The 20,028-nt window shown below is 41.8% G+C and overlaps 1 protein-coding gene across 2 annotated transcripts; it reads right to left on the bottom strand.

Moving 5' to 3' along the window:
• Nucleotides 1–634: 634 nt before the first annotated feature.
• thsd1 (thrombospondin type 1 domain containing 1) lies at nucleotides 635–19,168 on the bottom strand. Of its 2 annotated transcripts, none has more exons than XM_003215294.4 (5): nucleotides 18,923–19,168; nucleotides 11,415–11,553; nucleotides 6,343–7,305; nucleotides 5,195–5,356; nucleotides 635–3,776 (listed from the first exon to the last, which is right to left on the bottom strand). In XM_003215294.4, exons 2-5 carry the CDS (start codon nucleotides 11,470–11,472, stop codon nucleotides 2,410–2,412), a joined length of 2,550 nt encoding a protein of 849 aa, XP_003215342.2. In that variant the 5' UTR covers nucleotides 11,473–11,553; nucleotides 18,923–19,168; the 3' UTR covers nucleotides 635–2,409. The 2 variants fall into 2 exon arrangements, with proteins under 2 accessions (XP_003215342.2, XP_062814342.1); XM_062958272.1 differs by lacking the exon at nucleotides 18,923–19,168 and adding an exon at nucleotides 15,888–16,076.
• Nucleotides 19,169–20,028: the final 860 nt, after the last annotated feature.

Below are 20,028 nucleotides of genomic sequence, written 5' to 3' on the forward strand. Positions count from 1 at the left end.
TCAAATTAGATTATGATTTTACAAATTAAGCACCAAAACATCATGTTATACAACAAATTTGACAGAAAAAGTAGTTCAATACGCAGTAATGTTATGTTGTAATTACTGTATTTATGAATTTAGCACCAAAATATCTCGATATATTGAAAACATTGACTACAAAAATGGCTTGGATAATCCAGAGGCTTGGATAAGCGAGGCTTGGATAAGTGAGACTCTACTGTACTATTTTTTGTTTAGAGTATACCTTCATTCAGAGTTTCAGAAGTGGAAAATACCTAACACTATCTAGCCATTAATTAAGGGCTCGAAGGGTTAAGCCACAAAAAGGGAATGTTGTACTGCTACTGGACTATTATTAGTGAGCCAGAAGAAAGCAATGATCTGAGTATTGGACTAGGAGTTTGGGAAACCAGGGTTCAAATTCCCACTCAGCCATGGGAATTTAAATGTATAACTAATAACGGGGGCCATGTAACACATTCAGCCTAAAGGGAAGGCAAGGCAAACATTCTTAGGACAAATCTTGCCAAGCAAACTCTGTAAGAGGGTTTCCACAGAGTCAACTTGAAAGCATATAACTATTGCACCCCAAGCCTGGAAACCCCTATGACTACAGCACCATACAAGTATCCAGAGTATAAGCAAATGGTTTATTGTAAAAACACAGAATATAGGAGAAATCAGGAATAAGGGTATAAGATGTATAATCCAGGAAAGGGTCAGGAATAGGTGATAACCAGGCAGTAATCCAAATGTCTCATGAATTCCATGATAATATAGTCCAGAAATAGCCAGAAAGTCACAGGTCCACAAGCAAAGGTGTATGTAGTAAAACTTTAGCAAGAATACAAAACAAGAACATAGAAAACTTCCAGGATACTTCAATGTAAAAACAAGGCTTGACTTGAAACAAGAACCAGAGAACTCAGGCCTAGCTTCTCCCTTGAACACTACGTTGCCTAAACTAACTCTTTGGGAAACAACTTGCCAATTAACCCATGAAGTCATTTCGTTTCCCATGAAATCTCAATTTTCTCACGCAGACACTCTGACCGGAGCTGCATATTTTCTGCTCTAATCTGTAAATGAATACGTTTGTTGACCTTCATACCTCCAGTTGTCTTTCCCTACAACACCTGAAAGAACACATGTTCCCCAGCCTTAGTGAAGGTGAAACTTTCATCATTATGAGCAAGGGAAGCTCTGGACTACAGTTCATGCTAGCCCCTCCCAGGACCAGGTGAGCTAAAGGGTTGCCCAGAACATCTGGAAGCCACCTATTCTCTACCCATATTTTTCATGGTGAATATGTTTCTAGTCTATAACGCACTATGGGGAATTTTAAGATGGGCTAGATGTGGAAGGCTATAAAGTTGGTTGAGTTGCTGGTTTAGATTAATGCTCGATCCATTGGTTAGCAGTTGGGATGGAGTAATCCAGCTGCATTCCTTCCAACAGCTACATTAATGTTATGCTAAAATTCTAATACACAAACACTGTGCTCCCAGCTGCTCCAACAACCCTCAGATGCTGCCTGCTGGTGTTAGAAACAGGCCAGAAGTGGGTGACCGTGGCCCTGCAGATGGCGCTGGAACCATCATCATCATCATCATCATCATCATCATCATCATCATCGCATTTACCAGAAGTTGTAGTCCAACATTATCTGAGGAGCACAGCACTCTTGTCCATCCCTATCACAGACCCTTATCAGTCACTTGTAAAAAGAACTGGAGATAAGACAGGAAAAAAACACAATACCAGCTTCAACAATGAGCAACACTTCCATGATAAAAAGAGTTGGGTCAGACTACTGCTAGGATTCTGAAAACTGAATCCTATAAATTGCTATCCCACGGCAAAACTGAAGGATTAATTTCTAATACTTTGACTTTTCAGAAAGCTCAGAATCAAGTTCCTAAAATGAAATCCAATCTATGAATGGATTGTGGAAATTTCTGATATACTATATTAATTTGTTGTGTGTCTTCAAGTCATTTCCAACCTATAGCAACTCTGTCACAGGGTTTTCTTGGTAAAATTAGTTCAGTAGAGGTTTGCTATTACCCTCCTCTGAGGTTGAGAAAGTGTGACTTGCCTAAGGTCACCCACTGTGCTACCATGGCTGAAGAAGGATTCAAACCCTGGTCTCCAGAGCCTCAGTCCAGTGCTTAAACTGCTACACTACACTGTCTCATTTAGTGACAGTTTATTTCCATATAATCTGATTACTCCTCCCTAACAAAGTAGTTGGCATTGAAATGTGATATTCGGCACTACTTGGGCCACCTGCCCCTTTAAGATGGTGAAAATTGACTCCTTTTTTTAAAAGGAGAAATCCAAAGATCACATTTGCCATGTTTTAATTCAGTCCACAGGATCAGTCACAATGAGATCATAAGACCCTCAGATCACAAGATTCTCAATACTTAAAGTACTTATTTCACCTTCTTCACTTGAGCCAAAGTATCCAGGCATGTCCATCTTTGGCTGTCCTGATTCCATCAGCCCAAAAGTAGTGTTGTCGTAGAAGCTGTACTTGGGACCAGATGGGAAACTTTGGCACTTGCTCCTTCTGCAATGGGTGGGGCTCAGAACACCTCCTCTCAGGTGGCAATCCTTAGGCGCCAGCCTGGCAGGTTCTCTCTCCCACGTGTTGCTGTGGCTCAGAAAAGGGCTGCTCTTGTTTCTCTTCCACTCTGGTCTATCAGCTCCATGTTGCACCTGGCGGTTGCTGACAGGACCTGGCTTCTCCCCTGGAGCTTCCCACTTGGGGGGTTTCCGTGCCCCGCGCATCATCTCTTCAGATATTACATGGGTACCACCATACAACTCAAGTTCGATGGTGCTCTGCTTGACACCTCTGGATTTAGGCTTATGCTGTTCTTCAGGAACACACTCCCACATTCGAGTTCTGTAGTGGTAAAGTGGAGTCTGAGTTGGCGTAAGGGCGGACATGCTCCTTTTTCGGAATGGCTTGGCCTTTCTAGTTTCGTGAAAACTAGCTGTTCTTCTGAACTGTGCATTTCTTGGGTAGCTTCTCTCCCATGGCTCCCCTTGACTGTCCAGATATTTGGGGGCACCTCTTCTAATTAGGGACTGGCAGGGGCTCCAGGTCGGTTCCGTCGCTGATAGTTTAAAATCCACATTAGAGTAGGGTCTATTGGTGGATAATTTAGGACAACTGTGTGGTTGCTCCAAAAAAGGAGACTTGATCCTAAACTTGTTTGCAGCTGCAGCCTCTTGGTTTTCTGAGCTCACAGTTTCCGTCAAAGGATTCTGAGAAACGTGGTAGACTTTTGTTGTTTCTGTGAGGCCCTTCTTCTTCATTTCCTTTAGCTGCTGTTGTGCAAGGCGGTAGCTGAAAATGGGAGGAATAATTTTATGAGCATTGGGCTGAAAACTCTCACTCACAGAAGATCCGCTTCCTCCATCTTGAGCAACATGAAGGCTTCTCCTGAAATTCAAGGGTACATCAGGAGCCCCTCCAAGGGATGAAGAAGGGCCATCTGCCTCAGAAAAGCTGTCTCGCAGCTGTCTCTCCTGGCAGATATTCTCTTCATCTGAGTACTTCCAAAAGCCGGGGGAGTTAGAAGAGTCGCAGTGCATGGGAGTGCTGCACTTCTGGGTTCTGCAAAGCTTCCTCCATAACGTGATTAGGATGGTTGCAAAGATGATGGATAAACACAAGGATATGCCAGTGACCATGACCAAATTGTTGGCAGTTCTCTGGTCTTTAGGATGCCATGGTGTGATGGGAGCAGACAGGGTGGCTGAAACAAAGAGTGAATGTTTTGGTCAGCTGTTATGATGTACAAACTGTTTCTAAAAGAAATAACAACAGTGATTTTAACTTAGGTCGTCAAATGGAACATCAAACAGACCAATATTTCTGGAAGTTGTTCAGTAGACTATGCAGAAGATATGTCCAAAACTATCACTGGGATACATGATGTGTTCTTGCTGGACTCAAACAGTGGAGCATCCTGCTCAATGGGCATTATCAAGCACAGGGACATCCACTTGCAGCCTATGATGGCTAGTTATGCATGATCAAAATAGAGGAACGTGTTACCAAAAGGGAATATGCCACTGTGTAATGTTTATATGTGTCAATTTAGACCTGTTTTTGCAGACTCAGAAAGAATTACCACAGTTTAAATAGAAATGTAGTACCTCTCCCCATATGGAGACAGAATGTAAACAGATGACTCCTTATGCCTGCTTGATCTAATATTATGAAGGCAACACAACAGTCCTAGCTTGTTCTCCTTTCTGTGTCTTCAACTGGACATCCAAATTATTTACATTATTATTTACAGTATTTATACCCCGTCCTTCTCACCCCAAAGGGGACTCAGAGCGGCTTGCAGAACACACATATAGCAAACATTCAATGCCATTATACTATCAACAAGGACAGGCAACACAAACAGACGTAAAGGCATTTTCCCATCTTATTTCTGGCATCTTGGAGGCTGTGCTCAACTCTGGCCATAGGGGATGGCGCCCCTCCATCTTCCATGCTGAGGAGCTTTCCTCCCTATCAATGTCCTTAAGAGCGCCCTATTACCTCCCCGCTAAAAGCAGTACCTATTTATCTACTCGAATTTCTGCTTTCAACCTAGGCAGGTGAGCTGGGGCTGATGCCGGGTGCTCACCCTGACTCGGGTTCAAACTGCCGACCTTTCAATTGGTAGGAATTTTATGCAGCACAGTGGTTTAGCCTGCTGTGCTAAGCCTGACCCCTCCCAAAGCATCTGAAGAATTAAAAAATGGGGTGGGGGGAGATGTGAACTGATGCCCATTTTTGGTTTGGTGGGTTGTGCATGTCTTACAAAGCATAATCACAGTTCCTTGAGGGGGGGGGGGGGCACTTTTCTGCCGCGATGATTTGGGAAGCAAGGCAATCAGAAGGGCAGAGTGGGCCTTGGGGGACTTCATATAGCCCACTGGCCACATTCTGTCCATCCCTGATCACTTGAAGAGAGAAATACAATTGCAATTATACTGCTTAAGTGCACAACAGACATTTGATGCCCAAAACGTTATTGTATTTTGGTTCTCTTTCTTCATATTTGTCTGCCCAGATGTTCCTGCAGCAAGGCAGAATTCACAGAGTAGCACACGAAAAAGAAAGGGACAAAATCCAAGCAAATGCAAATGACTTCTTAACATCAAGCTTACATACTAGAGCACTCTTCCAATGAGCATGGAGACATTTCCCGCTGTTTCCCCACACAGGCAGGTTTCTTCGTTGCAAACGATGCTAAACACTCTCGGGTGCGCTCACGGATGCCAGCCCCACAAGTCACACTACATGGGCTCCAGCCCTGCCAAAGACTCCAGGACACTGTGGGTACATTATTAAAAAGTTACCATTACTGGTGAAGACATTCTATTAAAGGGAGAGGGAGGAAATGCTAGCCATGGAAAGAGATAGTAAAGGTTATGGTTTTCCCCTGACATTAAGTCTAGTCGTGTCCGACTCTGGGGGTTGGTGCTCATCTCCATTTCTAAGCCGAAGAGCCAGTGTTGTATATAGATACCTCCAAGGTCATGTGACCGGCATGACTACATGGAGCGCCGTTACTTTCCCGCCGGAGTGGTACCTATTGGTCTGCTCACATTTGCATGTTTTCAAACTGCTAAGTTGGCAGAAGCTGGGGCTAAGAGCAGGAGCTCTCCCTGCTCCCCGGATTTGAACCACCAATCTTTCAGTCAGCAAGTTCAGCAGCTCAACAGTTTAACCCACTGTGCTACCAGCACCCCATGGAAAAGGATACATGGAAAGGGATACAGCTGTTTAAATCAGACAACTGGTTTATTTTAGCATTTCTATAAACTTCTTATAATCATGCAATAATTTAATAAAACTGAGATGAAACAAGGTAAGAAAAAATAAAGTAGCAGAAAGGCAGGAGAAAGGGTTTGGGAAAGATGACTATTTAAAAAATAATAATAAAGCCAAGATTTTAATAACTGAGCTTCTCTCTCAGCACAATATTGACTATAAGTTCCCCATAATAGATTAGAGATCCATTTCCCCTCTTCGTCATATGTTGCTCCTTGGCTGACCATGATGATTGTCCAGCTAAGGACAGTAAAAGAGCTCCAGATAATGATGGACCTCCAAATAATATTGGACTACATCATCTATAATGCTTTACCACTGGCTCTGCTGACTAAGGCTGGCATGATCTGCAGTTCAACATGTTTCCCATCTCCATCTCATAGGGAAGCTACCACAGTGCAGACATATGTACAATACAAAATTGAGTAGACATAAAAAAATTATCAAGAATTTCAGATGAAGCATTTTTGAAAGGTAATACAAACCAACACTCCTATGGATTAGCCTGCATTCTTTTGCTCTTGGTTGGGAATCAACTTGGTTCAATTGCCAGAATTCAAAGCAGTATTTGTGTGTGCCTTTGTCGAACAGTGTGCAGTTGAAGTCTACCTGGTTGTCCTTTGGGTTCATGATGCTTTCATGCAGCTTTAGTGCCTTTTGACCAAAAGGCCCAAGGTGATATTTGAACACAGTAACGCGCCCACTGGAAGAAATGCATGGAGGAGGGATCACAGAAACAGTGACTGAAGTCTCACATATTTCTTCTGCTGTTGCCACAACCAACTTGTAGCCAAATTTGTGCAAAAGATCTATGGGTTCTGCTGAAGCAATGACTGAATTGGTCGCAGGCAATTTCAGTAAAATTGCAACGTATGCTTCTTGGGCAACCGAAAGGCAGTCAAATTTTACCCACTGGGATCTAAACAAAGAAAGTTTTTTGCGAGTTCTCAATCCTACTGTCTCATTCAAGATCAGTGTCCCTAATTTTTGTAAGCTGCTAGTCAGTATGATATCTAGCGACAGCACAGTATTATTCAAAGGACATAAATATTCGTTGGTAAATAGCTGGAGCTGAAGGGAACTCCTACGTCCTTCTGAAGTCCTCCTCAAATCAAAGTGAAATTCAGGCCACGTCACACTCAGCGAGATAGTCTTTCTGTTCCATTGAGAATCAGTGCCATTGATGATTTCAGATGCCATTTTGAGCCAATACTTCCCAGCACTCTGGAAATGGAAACACTCAAAGATAACAATATCTTGATACTGGCTATGAGGAAGATGTTTTTCTGCAACAGTTTGGTTGGTGCTTGCATCTATGAGCAGGATGGAGGTATTTCTCAGCGTTACATTCCCACTGTCGTGACTCTGGAAGCCAACTGACACGGTGCCATTGCTCAAAGCAACGTGAGTGGGTTGCTCCAAAAGAAGATATTCCACAGCTCCGAGGACTGAAAATGAGTTTGAAAAAACCATTAGTGAGCAGATATATATGGGCAAGGGAGGAGAAGAGAAAAGGAGCAAAGAGATAGAGATTTTTCAGGGGGGAAACAGATATCATTCTGATGTGTAGCTACAAAGGCAGAGGGGAGATTTATGGTATCTTCCTCCCAAATTTCTAACACTGAATATAGTTAGGTACAGAAAGCCATTCACAACTAGAACTTTTATATTTGTTATCCCCTTGATAATTTTGGCTCATTTTTATGAATGCCTACCATATATACTTGTGCAAAAGCTGACCTCGATTTTCCTTTGACCTGTGGATAAGTCAAGGGGAAACCTTTGGGGCATGTATCAAATAAATCTCTGTCCTCTTCCTTCCAGCCAATTTTAATCATGAATTTTAAATTCACTCTACAGTATTTTCATCTTTGTTCTGCGTATTTTAATATATGAATTTTGTAGAAATAGGTTTTAATATGTGTATTTTATATAGTGACTAGCTTTGGTACCCGGCATTGCCCAGGTTGTTTGAAAAAGTCAAATTTTAATTGTACAAAATGCATAAGGTTGTGGATTAAGAACAACTGACATCATGCCAGGTTGACTCCGAGATACACCATCAGTACTTCAAGTTTGCCAAGTTGGGCAAGTTTGCTCTGGATGCATCATGGGTGGGGTTCAGTGTGCTCTCTGGCTGCAGGGTAAACTACAACTCCCACTATGGTGAGTCAGTCCCCTCAAACCCCTCCAGTAGGTTGAGTGAGTCATGGGGGTTCTGTGTGCCAAGTTTGGTCCAGGTCCATCATGGGTGGAGGTCACAGTTTCTCAAGTTGTGGGTGAACTACAACTTCCAGAAAAGAAGGTCAGTTCCCCCAAAACCCCTCCAGTAACCAAATTCCAGTATATCAGGTATGTGTGCCAAGTTTGGTCAAGATCCATCCGTGTTTGGGTTCACAGTGCTCTGTGGATGTAAATGAATTACAGCTCCTCCATATGAAGATGAATTTTCCCCAAAGACCTCCAGTATTTTTTGCTGGTCATGGGGGCTCTGTGTGGTCCAATTCCATCTTGGGTGGAGTTCAGAGGGCTCAGTGATTTCAGGTGAACTATATGGCAAATATGGCAAGCCTAGGGGCTAATTCTGGGGCCACACAGACTGTTTTTGATCATGAACACACACAAGAATGCCCCTTAGCAATTACGAAGCCTATCAAAGACAAGGCTACTGAGAAAGATGAAAAGGCTTGTGACAGGGAATCCTGCTGGATAACCTTCTGTAATAATGCTCCCAATGTCTGTGTATGACGCATTGCCTCCTTCTGAAAAGATTCGGCAGCAAAGACAGCGCCAGCAGTAAGGGGCTACTAGAAAGCCCAAGAAACTATTGTGGGGTTGGCCTCACTTCATAAATCAGTCTTCAGTGTGACCCACTAATGCTTCATTTATACTGAATATTCGTTAAGAGGAAATGTAAAGAAAAGTGGGCAGGGTGGGCGGGTGGGTAGGAGAGTTTGCTACTGTTTGAAGTAGATGTCTATAAAAATATCACCCAAGTTGAGCAAACAAGATAAACATACCATGATGCTCTTTGATGGCTCCATTCATGGCAGGTCTTATGAATATTTCATTGAACATGTCTATCATAGAAAGGCAGAGGGAAGGGGAAAACGAAGGGGGATAAAGCAGACAACAGCTGGAACATAAAGATTCAGCTTCCAAACCCCCTTCTCGTTGCTGGCCCCTCCACACAAAAGAAAAGGACTCTCCAAAGATATCCCCTGCAGTGTCCCACTAAGATTTGTTCTCCCCTCTATGATTCAAGCTTTTGTAGTTGACTGGGAATAGGTATTTGTTTCCCCTAAGCCACATATTCTTTTGTTTGTGAGGTGAATGGGAACAAAGGAAGAGGAACAGATACTAGTTTATACACTGATGCTGTCTGGATGTTTACATGTTCTCCCATGCTCATGTATGTATCTATGGGATCTGCAACAAATTATCACAGTCAGAAGTGATTCTCGTTAGAGCTCTAACCATTCAGCCCTCTTCCAGGATATTCTGTCTTGGCTTTCCTTCCTCTGCACCTCCTGGTCTACCACCACTCCATGAACACTGTTCTCACTCAGGGTCCTTCCACACACCCATATAACCCAAAATATCAAGGCAGAAAATCCCACAATATCTGCTTTGGACAAGGTTATCTTGAGTCCAAGATAACCCGGGGGCTCAGTCTTCAATGGCCACGTTGAAGAAGTCATCTTCCCCTTAAACCAGACTATTTTTTCTCAAGATTGTTGTACTTCTTCAAACCTTGGAGATTCCCCCCCCCCCCTTACACAGCCAATGCTCTCAGGGTGCAATTTTGGCTTCATAAGGATTTCTACCTTGAGAATGAGTTCTGTTGTGAGTGTGTATGTAGTAGTAAATTTATTGATTAGCCCTTAGGCCATATCACGGTACCAAACCAAACAAAAAGGCTTGATAAAACATGATTACACTCTATATACAGTATAGTCTCACTTATCCAACATAAACGGGCCGACAGAACGTTGGATAAGCGAATATGTTGGATAATAAGGAGGGATTAAGGAAAGGCCTATTAAACATCAAATTAGGTTACGATTTTACAAATTAAGCACCAAAACATCATGTTATACAACAAATTTGACAGAAAAAGTAGTTCAATACACAGTAATGCTATGTAGTAATTACTGTATTTACAAATTTAGCACCAAAATATCATGATATATTGAAAACATTGACTACAAAAATGCGCTGGATAATCCAGAACGTTGGATAAGCGAGGCTTGGATAAGTGAGACTCTACTGTATATGTTATTTTTGAGTCTTGGCCACACATAAAATATGTTGCCCTGATGTGAGATTCCCAATAAATTGTCCGTTTGAGATATGAATCAAGGTACAAGTCTCTCACCTTCTGGTACAATTCACAATCAAATAATATGTGTGCTATATCCTCAATTTCAGGTGCTCTACAGATACAAATCATTATAAGGGATGCTGTTAAATCTCCCGTATCTGACCATTGTATCAAGCTGATCAAATCTAGCTCGAGTGAATACCTCCCTAAAATGTTTTGGCATTTGAATTTTTAGATAGTTGGCAAATTGAAAAGTATGTGCACATGCATTCTCTTCATGAAGAAAACCAGCTCTGTAATGCCTAAAAACTTATCACTTTGGAAAACGGGGAATCAGAAAAACCATATGTAAGGGAAAGGTGGGCTGTTGTCATTGTAGATCTCTACTGTTGCCATTGTACATTTCCACTTCTCTACAGAAGTCGCTGGTTGTTTTTAAAGTTTAATTGTTATTTTTAGCTGTTCAATAAGTACACCTTGATATTGTTTATTTTATTGTTCATTATTTGATCTGTTTGTTATGTTATGTCATGTTGGCATTGAATGTTTGCCAATTTTTTTGCTGTAAATCGTGGGATAAAAATAAGGGTTTATTATTATTATTTATTTGGTTTGAAAATAGGAGGAGTTTCTGTGAAAGCACCCCAAATTAAACATTAAAATACATGAAGTTCTTTGGAGGCTTTTAAACAGAGGCTGGATGACCATCTGTCGGGGTGCTTTGAATGCGATTTCCTGCTTCTTGGCAGGGGGTTGGACTGGATGGCCCATGAGGTCTCTTCCAACTCTAGGATTCTATGATTCTAAGTTTGAGTCACAGGCCTTTGCAGTATGTTCTCAAGTCGCTTCTAACACGATTAAAAAATTAGATAACAATACTATAATCTCAAGCACGCAACAAAAGCTGAATGGCTCGTTTCCTTAATGTTCCAAGAACTTCACATACATCATTTTAGTAACATGGGCAATGCTTTTCTAATTTAGAGAAGTCCTTTATTTGTGATTATACATATGCAGCTGGGAGATATGATTTCCAAGTACTAACAATGAGCTCACTGCCAACTGTCTTAATGGTCTAGTTTCATTAAACTAGATCATTAAACAGAGACTTGGTCATCTTGGTTATCAGTTTTTGGTTCACGCTCCCTTCAGGCACACATCAAGTCCTCAGCTAATATCTAATTTCAAAACAGTCTCATGAAATAACTCCATCTACTTCTACCACATACTCACCATAATCACAGAGTACAACTAGCAAGAGATTTGAAAAATCTCTCAATGTTTGTTTCATTCTGATCAGAAGGGCTCCCAATTCCTTCTATTCCTCATTTCCCATTCCAAGTCCAAAGGCGCTCTATTACTTCAAGAAATCCTAGAAATTAAGAGAAACAAGACATCTTTGAACTCTTTTTTTTAAAACCTATCTCACAATCAGGAAGCACAAATGTTAACAAATATTTTTCTCTCCTTTGCTGGACATTCATTATTTACGTGTGCCTTCAAGGAACAAAAACTTTTCTTGACAAAAAGTATTCAAGAGGGGATGTGTATTACCTTCCTATAATGCTGAGAGAGTGGGTTTCCAAGGCTGAGCAGGGATTTGGCTTTCCTGGATCCAGTCCAACCAAGTCCATAGCCAAGGGGGCAGTTTAGGGGTTCAAACAACCCCTGAAAAAAACCTGGTTTACCCATGAATTTTAACTGGTTACCCAAATCCCCATGCCAAGTCTATGAGGAACAAACATTAGAGTCCCCTCAGAACTGCAAGCACAATCTCAACTAATTTTTGATTATTCACATTATCATTACCTACCTTTCTACCAATTTACATTGCAATAGCAGCAATAGCTGACATAGTGGGAGCAACCAAGTTGGCAAAGCCTAAGGCGCAGGGCAGTGGCGGGGGGGGGGGGGGGGGGTTGATGTGGATTGCAGGTGGAAACTGAGGAAACCGTGGAAACTGAGGTGTCTACCACTGATTCATCTAATCCAAGTTCTGCCAAATAAACCATGAAACAGGAGCAAAGACAAGGAGCCCTGTCATTGTTAGATCAAGTGAAATTTTAAATAATGCAAAATCCACAGACACAGTTGCCAGAATGTGTATTTTCTGTGGATAAGAAGAGGCATCTAAGTTTTCAACTCAAATGGTTCAGCAGATTTCCCAAGTTAACTACTCGTGTCACGTATAAGGTACACTACTGTGTGGTGTTTGGAGGAGAAGTTGAGGGTAAAGGTGGTCAAGCTTGGTGCATTGCCAATTCACAGTGGAAAATGTCTTGATGTAACCCGTCGTCACGATGAAGGAAATAAGAAAAAAGCAGAAGAAAACAGAAAGAAACTTCTGCCAATTGTGGAAACAATTGTCTTTTGTGGCCGACAAGAAATGAGCAATGATTCAGGACCTATTACCTGTGAAGAACCTTTGCACAATGATGCTAATATCAGGGCCTTGTTGAGATTTCGTGTGAGATCAGGAGACACTGACCTGAAAAGTCATCTTAGAAAAAAAGTTTCAATCCCTCCCGATTATTATTTTTTTTCTAGCTACGGGCCTGAGTCCAACACTCAAACCAATACATCATGTTAGCACTTTTAAAACATATATATAGAAACAACTGTTAACACCTTTGATTTCATCACATTTTGAAAGTAGCTAGTTTCACATGATTTTATGGAAAATGTGTTTCTGTGAATGTGCATTTTGCAATCCTGCAATCTTGCTTCCTCACTTGTGCAAAACCATTATTTTATACTGTTTTAATTCTTTTGCTATAAGTTTATTGTTATTATTGTATATTACTTATGTATTAATATAAAGTTTTATATATATTATATGTTATATTACAAACAGGGATTCTGTTACAAATTACTAATTTCTATTTACATCACTGCTGGGAACCTCATAAGGAAGTATCTACTAAGCAACAGGTTAATTGTCAATTATTCAATCTATCTTACAAACATAGGAAGCTGCCTTCTACTGATCAGACCACTGGTCCATTTAGCTCAGTACTGGACACTCTTGACTGCCAGTAACTCTTCACAGTTTCAGGCAAGATTCTTGCATAAAGACCTCCAGGACTCCTTGGCTCCTTGGACTCCCACACAAAGACTAACAAAGCTTGATCCTACCTAACTGCAGGTCAAGATTGTTCTGAGTGGTATATAATGAAGATGTAAAAGATGTGAACTCTGTCCTGGAGTGATTGCTATCAGAGCAAGTAAAGCACTGACAGTTCAGGGTTGCAAATGCACTAATTAAATTATTTATTTATTTTTTACAGTATTTATATTCCATCCTTCTCACCCTGAAGGGGACTCAGGGCGGATTACAATGTACATATACATGGCAAACATTCAATGCCATACGACATACAAACAGAGACAAAGACACAGAGGCAATTTAACATTTTCCAGCTTCCGGTTTCATGCTCGATTCCAGCCACAGGGGAGCTGCAGCTTCATCATCCACTGTGACACCAATTTATTTATTTATTTATTTACATCACTTTTACCCTGCCTTTCACTCCGAGGAGACTCAAAGCGGCTTACAGTAAATAGGCAAAAATTCAATGCCTAAAAACAATTTAAAAACAACAATTCATATAAAACAATCTACAAAACAACAGTTCACATAAAACAGATACCATTACAAAATAAAGTCACATTATATAAAATTTTAAGACTGTCCAAGATTAAAATCCTTTCATCCAGAATCCTCAAGTCTTCGTACAGGTCCATGTTCTCATTCATTAAAAGCTTGCGTGCACAACCATGTCTTTAAGGCTTTCCTGAAGCCTAGGAGAGTTGGTATCTGCCTTATGTTGCTGGGGAGGGTGTTCCATAGTCGAGGAGCCACCACCGAGAAGGCCCTGTCCCTCGTTCCCACCAGCCTTGCCTGCGAGGCTGGTGGGACCGAGAGCAGGGCCTCCCCCGATGATCTAAGAGTTCTAGAAGGCTCATAGGGGGAGATACATTCGGACAGGTAAGATGGGCCAGAACCATTTAGGGCTTTGTAGGTCAAAACGAGCACCAAGCCCTTGATGGAGTACTTCCTCATTCTTCTGCATGCTGCTGGATGATTTTTATGGTGTCATAAATTACTTAAATTAGCCTCCCCACATAAGCGGTACCTAAATTTCCTACTTGATAGATGCAACTATCTTTTGGGTTGCTTAGATCAACAACGAGCTAGGCTATTTGAGGAAATAGGGTGATATATAAATAAATAAATAAATATTATTATTGTTATTATTATTATTATTATTAGCTGGTCTGAACTGATTTAGAATGAGTTCAAGAGTGTGTGACTCTGCAGGACATGTGCACGACAACAGCGCACGGTTATTTAGTTTATGAAAAAGAATAAAATGCCATGTACGAGTACATGGAAATGAGTGCCTCACTGATTGGCTATGGAAACTACTGGTGGAAAGATTCACCCTCCTGACTGCATTTCTCCAAATCTGCTCCTGAAGGTTGGGAACCCTCCAAAGATCTGTAAGTGGGGAGGGGGGGGGAAGAGTGACAATAAGTGTCACCCACCAATCGGATGCATTGGGTCTTGCTTATAAGCAAGTAAGCATCATACTGCCATATCGCTCACTGCTTCCTAACTGCTAATAGGAGTGTAATGTTGCACCATGAATTTAATACTGCATTGGGTGATGCAGGGCTGATGTTAAACTTGTGGCACACTGTGTTCTGGAACAGGAAGCTTTTGTTCAAGATATGAGAAATCTACACAGAGACAACCCTTTGCTGCTGTAAACACTCTCCTTGTATTGAACCGTATGTGTGAAAATAATTTTGTTACAGAACATTATCTGTGAGGTTTACAGGAAAGTGCTAGAGAAATGTGACAGTTGTATTTTTAGTATACTTTCAGGAATGCAGAGGCAATCATTTCAGCAGGGAACAAAGAAACAATGCACTGATCTTGGAGTAACTAAATAGGCCACAATCCTAAGTAAAAGGATTTTTTTCTTGCTATGTTACTAGAATAAACTTCCAGAAGTCAACAGAGACTTCCAGAGGAAGTGTGGCCTATTCATTGTCTCAAAAGGGAAGTACGCAACAGAGAAGAAAGGAAAATAAGTCACAAACTGCCTGCCTCTCTAATTGTGTTGGGGAAAATAAAATCTGGACCCATATAGGATGACATTATTCAGAAAATCAGAGCCATCCATAAGAGTACTGCCAAGTTTACAACACTTTCCATACAATGTGTTGTCGAAGGCTTTCATGGTCAAAATCACTGGGTTGCTGTAAGTTTTCTGGGCTATATGGCCATGTTCCAGAAGAGAACACAGAAATGCTGGACCACTCTGACAACCACCATGTCAGATTACACAGAGAAGCCATTGAAATCTACAAATATGTGGCCAATTTCAACAGAAAGGAGGAAACCATGAAAATGAACAAAATCTGGCTACCAGGATTAAAAAACTCCAAAATCAGGACAGTAAATAAAAAACGATACTCAGAAGACAGAATTCCAAACAATTGGGGCCAGTTAAAACCTCCCAACAAAGGATTCCCCCAGGCAGGAAGCAGCCAGGCTTTGAAGCTGCAAGCCTACTCAATACTAATAAAGCTGGCCAATTGCAACATTCACACTTGCTTCCAACAGACAAGAGTTCTTTCTCCCACCCTGGACCTTCCACAAATATATCAACCCCACTTGCTTAGTTTCCAACATACCTCACAACCTCTGACGATGCCTGCCATAGATGTGGGTGAAATGTCAGAAGAGAATGCTTCTGGAACATGGCCATACAGCCTGGAAAACTCACAGAAATCCATTGCACATACAGATCACCAGAGGGATACTAGCATGTACAAAGCATTGTACTGAATATGCAACCCAGCCCACAACAGTGTGTTCAAGGATATCAGTCTCAGCAACTGGCTCAGTGCTGTTGTGTATGACCTTGCAGGCCTTGGGCTGATAAAGGAGAGACTGAGTTTGGCTTTGGATCACAGAACTCATTTAATACTTAGTGGCTTTGTATATTTTGTCATTTTGTTTTCAGGGATGCTTCTATGTGGTGCAATGTTGTCAAACAACTTTTGGACAGAACGGTATTTTACCACACCTTAGAAAGGACAATCACACTGCAGCATGGATTTGGAACAGTCCAAAGCTGATTTTGTGGAGCAGTTCTAAACGAAACTTTCTCAGACTAAACCTGCATCTTTTGCTCAAATAAGGAACTGGAAATAAGTGAGTGGCAGCTATCTTGTTTCCCCTAAAATAAGACATCCCCAAAAAATAAGACCTAGTAGAGGTTTTGCTGAATTGCTAAATATAAGGCCTCCCCTGAAAGTAAGACCTAGCAAAGTTTTTGTTTGGAAGCATGCCCGCCAAACAAAACACCAGAGCATGCAGGATCGGCAAATGTATGTACCATAAAGTGTTGTACATGGAAATAATGGCAGTAACAAGAAATTCTTGATAGGATTCACAGTTTATCTGGTTATGCTGGTTTGTGATGGCAACTACTGTACAGTATATAATAAATGTTCATTTTTTGTTCAACAATAAATGTGAATTCTTCTTCATGGAAAAAGAGGTCAATGGAAAGTCATCTAAATTTTTTAATTACTTATTCATTTTTATGTTTATTACTTATTTTTCTTTTCTCTTTTTGTTTTATTTTCCTGCTCTTTATTTTTGTTTCTCTACTTTCACCCCACTTTCTCTACACTATTGTTTTCCTCGCTTTCACTGTAATTATAGATAAAAGCACAATAAAAACTATTAAAAAAAGAAATAAATGTGAATTCTTCTTCATGGAAAAATAAGACATCCTCTGAAAATAAGACCTAGCACATCTTTTGGAGCAAAAAATTAATATAAGACACTGTCTTATTTTCGAGGAAACACGGTAGGAACCAAGCTCCCCTTCACTTGCCGGGAAGAAAACAAAATACTAAAAATAGGTTGGATTGGCTTTCTTCCTGGCTCAGTATTTGATTCTGATGCGTCCTTAACAAATAATTCAGAAGGTCAACAGCAGCTACTGTAGTTGCCCGGAAGTCACATGGGGTGACAGATCTGCTGTGGGATTCAGTCTCAAACTTCAAAGAATATCTCTAAGGTGCTGAACCCTATTGACAAAGAAGTTCAGCCTCTTAGGTAATCTCCTTTGAAGTTCAGATTAAAACTCAGAGTTGCTTTACCGTCCCATAGACATAGCTAACCCCAGCCACCACTGTAAAAGGTAGAAGTGAATACTCCCATTCCATTCAAGCACAGAAGAAAACTACTGTATTGTAAATTGATACACTTCTAGTAGTCCTCAAGGAAGTCGAGATGAGTTTTCCGAATACTTGGGAAAGACCTGTAAATGAAATTCTTAACAGGCAGGAAAAGCTCTTAGAATTGTAGATGCATCATCATCATCATCATCATCATCATCATCATCATGAAACATGTTTTATTATGTGTATTTTGAGGAGTGTTTTTAAATGATTATGTGTTTTCATTATGTGTTTTAGCAATGTTGTAACCCGTCTTGAGCTGTGAGGAGAGGCAGATAAGAAATAAAACTATTACTATTATTATTATTACGGAGCCTGCCGTGGCGCAGTGGGGTAAAGATGGTGAACAGTGGTTAGAAACCATACAAACTACAAATTATAACCTAAAATAGAACTAAACCTAGAACTATCTAAAAATGAGTAAGAGATTCTGGCCCCTTCCACACAGCTGTCTAAAATCCACATTGAACTGGATTATATGGCAATGTGGATTCAAGATACTCCAGTTCAAAGCAGATATTGTGGAAGATCTGATTTATATGGCTGTGTGGAAGCCACTGAGTCAACAATCTTGATTTCATAGCTGGAATCACTGGGTTGCTGTGAGTTTTCCAGGTTGTATGGCCATGTTCCAGAAGGATTCTCTCCCGACGTTTCACCTGCATCTATGGCAGGTATCATCAGAAGTTATGAGGTCTGTTAGAATCTAGGCAAGAGGGGTTTATATATCTCTGCAATGTTCAGGGTGGGAGAAAGAACTATTGTCTGCTTGAGGCAAGTGTGAATGTTGCTATTGGCCACCCTGATTAGCATTGAATGGCCTTGCAGCTTCAATGCCTGGCTGATTCTTGACTGGGGGGGTTCCTTTGTTGGGAGTTGTTAGCTGGCCCTGATTGAGTCATGTCTGGAATTCCTGTTTTCTGACTGTACTGCTCTAAAAATCACCATGTCAGACTACACTGAGAAGCCATTGAAATCCACAAGCATGTGGACAATTTCAACAGAAAGGAGAAAAACATGAAAATGAACAAAATCTGACTACCAGTATTACAAAAACTCTCAAATCAGGACAGTAAATGAGGAACAACATTCTGAAAACAGGAGCAAGCAACAATCAGGGCCAACTAATACCTCCCCAAGAAAGGATTCCCTCAGGCAGGAAGCAGCCAGGTTTTGAAGCTGCACGGCCATTCAATGCTAATCAAGCTGGCTAATTGCAACATTTACACTTGTCTCAGACAGACAAGAGTTCTTTCTCCCACCCTGGACCTTCCACAGATATATAAACCCCACTTGCCTCGTTTCCAACAGACCTCACAACCTCTGAGGATGCCTGGCGAAACGTCGGGAAACAATGCTTCTGGATCATGGCCATACAGCCCGGAAAACTCACAGCAAACACTTTCACCAGAGCGGATACCGAGGTACAACTGGAACTGGGACTCATCCCTCCCAAGGCAGGCTGTACTTACTTAGTTCCAAACGATCTGGCCTCCCTTCGAGAGAACGCAGCGGGGAAGAGGAGCAGGAGGCTGAGCAGCTCTTCTCTCTCTCTCAAGACACTTTGTGCCGGGAAAGACCTCGAGGAAGAGGAGAGCGCCTCTCTTTCCAGCCGCCTTCCGAGGCGAGCGCCAAAAGCCAAGGAGAGGAGCAAGAGCCGGCCCTGATGCGCCTCTGGGGCGCATGTCTGGAGGGGCAGCCACACGGGAGCCCACTCTCTCCCGCAGTCAGACCCGCGACAAAGCATGCGACGCCTGTTTCCTGAGAGAGGCGGAGGAGAGGGCGCTCAGGCTCCGCCTGGAAGTGAGGCTGGGGAATGGAGGCAGTTTGACACCGCTTGGACTTGGTCCCTGGCGCATTGGTATGGGAGTTGTGGTTTTAGAAGGTCTTCAGCCTTCTCTTCCAAAGAGGAGAGCTAAATGTACACACCCCAAGATTCAATGGCCTTGAATCTGCATTGATTCTATAGCAAGGCATGGGAAAGTTTGGGCCCGCCAGGTGTTTTGGCTTTGAATCATAGAATCATAGAATAGTAGAGTTGGAAGAGACCTCATGGGCCATCCAGTCCAACCCCCTGCCAAGAAGCAGGAAATCGCATTCAAAGCACCCCTGACAGATGGCCATCCAGCCTCTGCTTAAAAGCCTCCAAGGAAGGAGCCTCCACCACAGTCCGGGGGAGAGAGTTCCACTGTCGAACAGCCCTCACAGTGAGGAAGTTCTTCCTGATGTTCAGGTGGAATCTCCTTTCCTGTAGTTTGAAGCCATTGTTCTGTGTCCTAGTCTGCAGGGCAGCAGAAAACAAGCTTGCTCCCTCCTCCCTATGACTTCCCTTCACGTATTTGTACATGGCTATCATGTCTCCTCTCAGCCTTCTCTTCTGCAGGCTAAACATGCCTAGTTCTTTAAGCCGCTCCTCATAGGGCTTGTTCTCCAGACCTTTGATCATTTTAGTCGCCCTCCTCTGGACGCTTTCCAGCTTGTCAACATCTCCCTTCAACTGTGGTGCCCAGAATTGGACACAGTATTCTAGGTCTGGTCTGACCAAGGCAGAATAGCCTAACAACCTGACCCAATGCCT

The sequence above is a fragment of the Anolis carolinensis genome, chromosome 1 (assembly GCF_035594765.1).
Source record: "Anolis carolinensis isolate JA03-04 chromosome 1, rAnoCar3.1.pri, whole genome shotgun sequence".
NCBI lineage: Eukaryota > Metazoa > Chordata > Lepidosauria > Squamata > Dactyloidae > Anolis > Anolis carolinensis.

Coding starts and splice junctions, on each gene's coding strand:
- thsd1 (XM_003215294.4), bottom strand. CDS start 11,472: ATGAAACAAACATTGAGAGATTTTTCAAATCTCTTGCTAGTTGTACTC. Junction 7,306..11,414: donor AGTTGTACTCTGTGATTATG/GTGAGTATGTGG, acceptor ACTCATTTTCAG/TCCTCGGAGCTGTGGAATAT. Junction 3,777..5,194: donor CTCATTGGAAGAGTGCTCTA/GTATGTAAGCTT, acceptor TCTTTGTTTCAG/CCACCCTGTCTGCTCCCATC.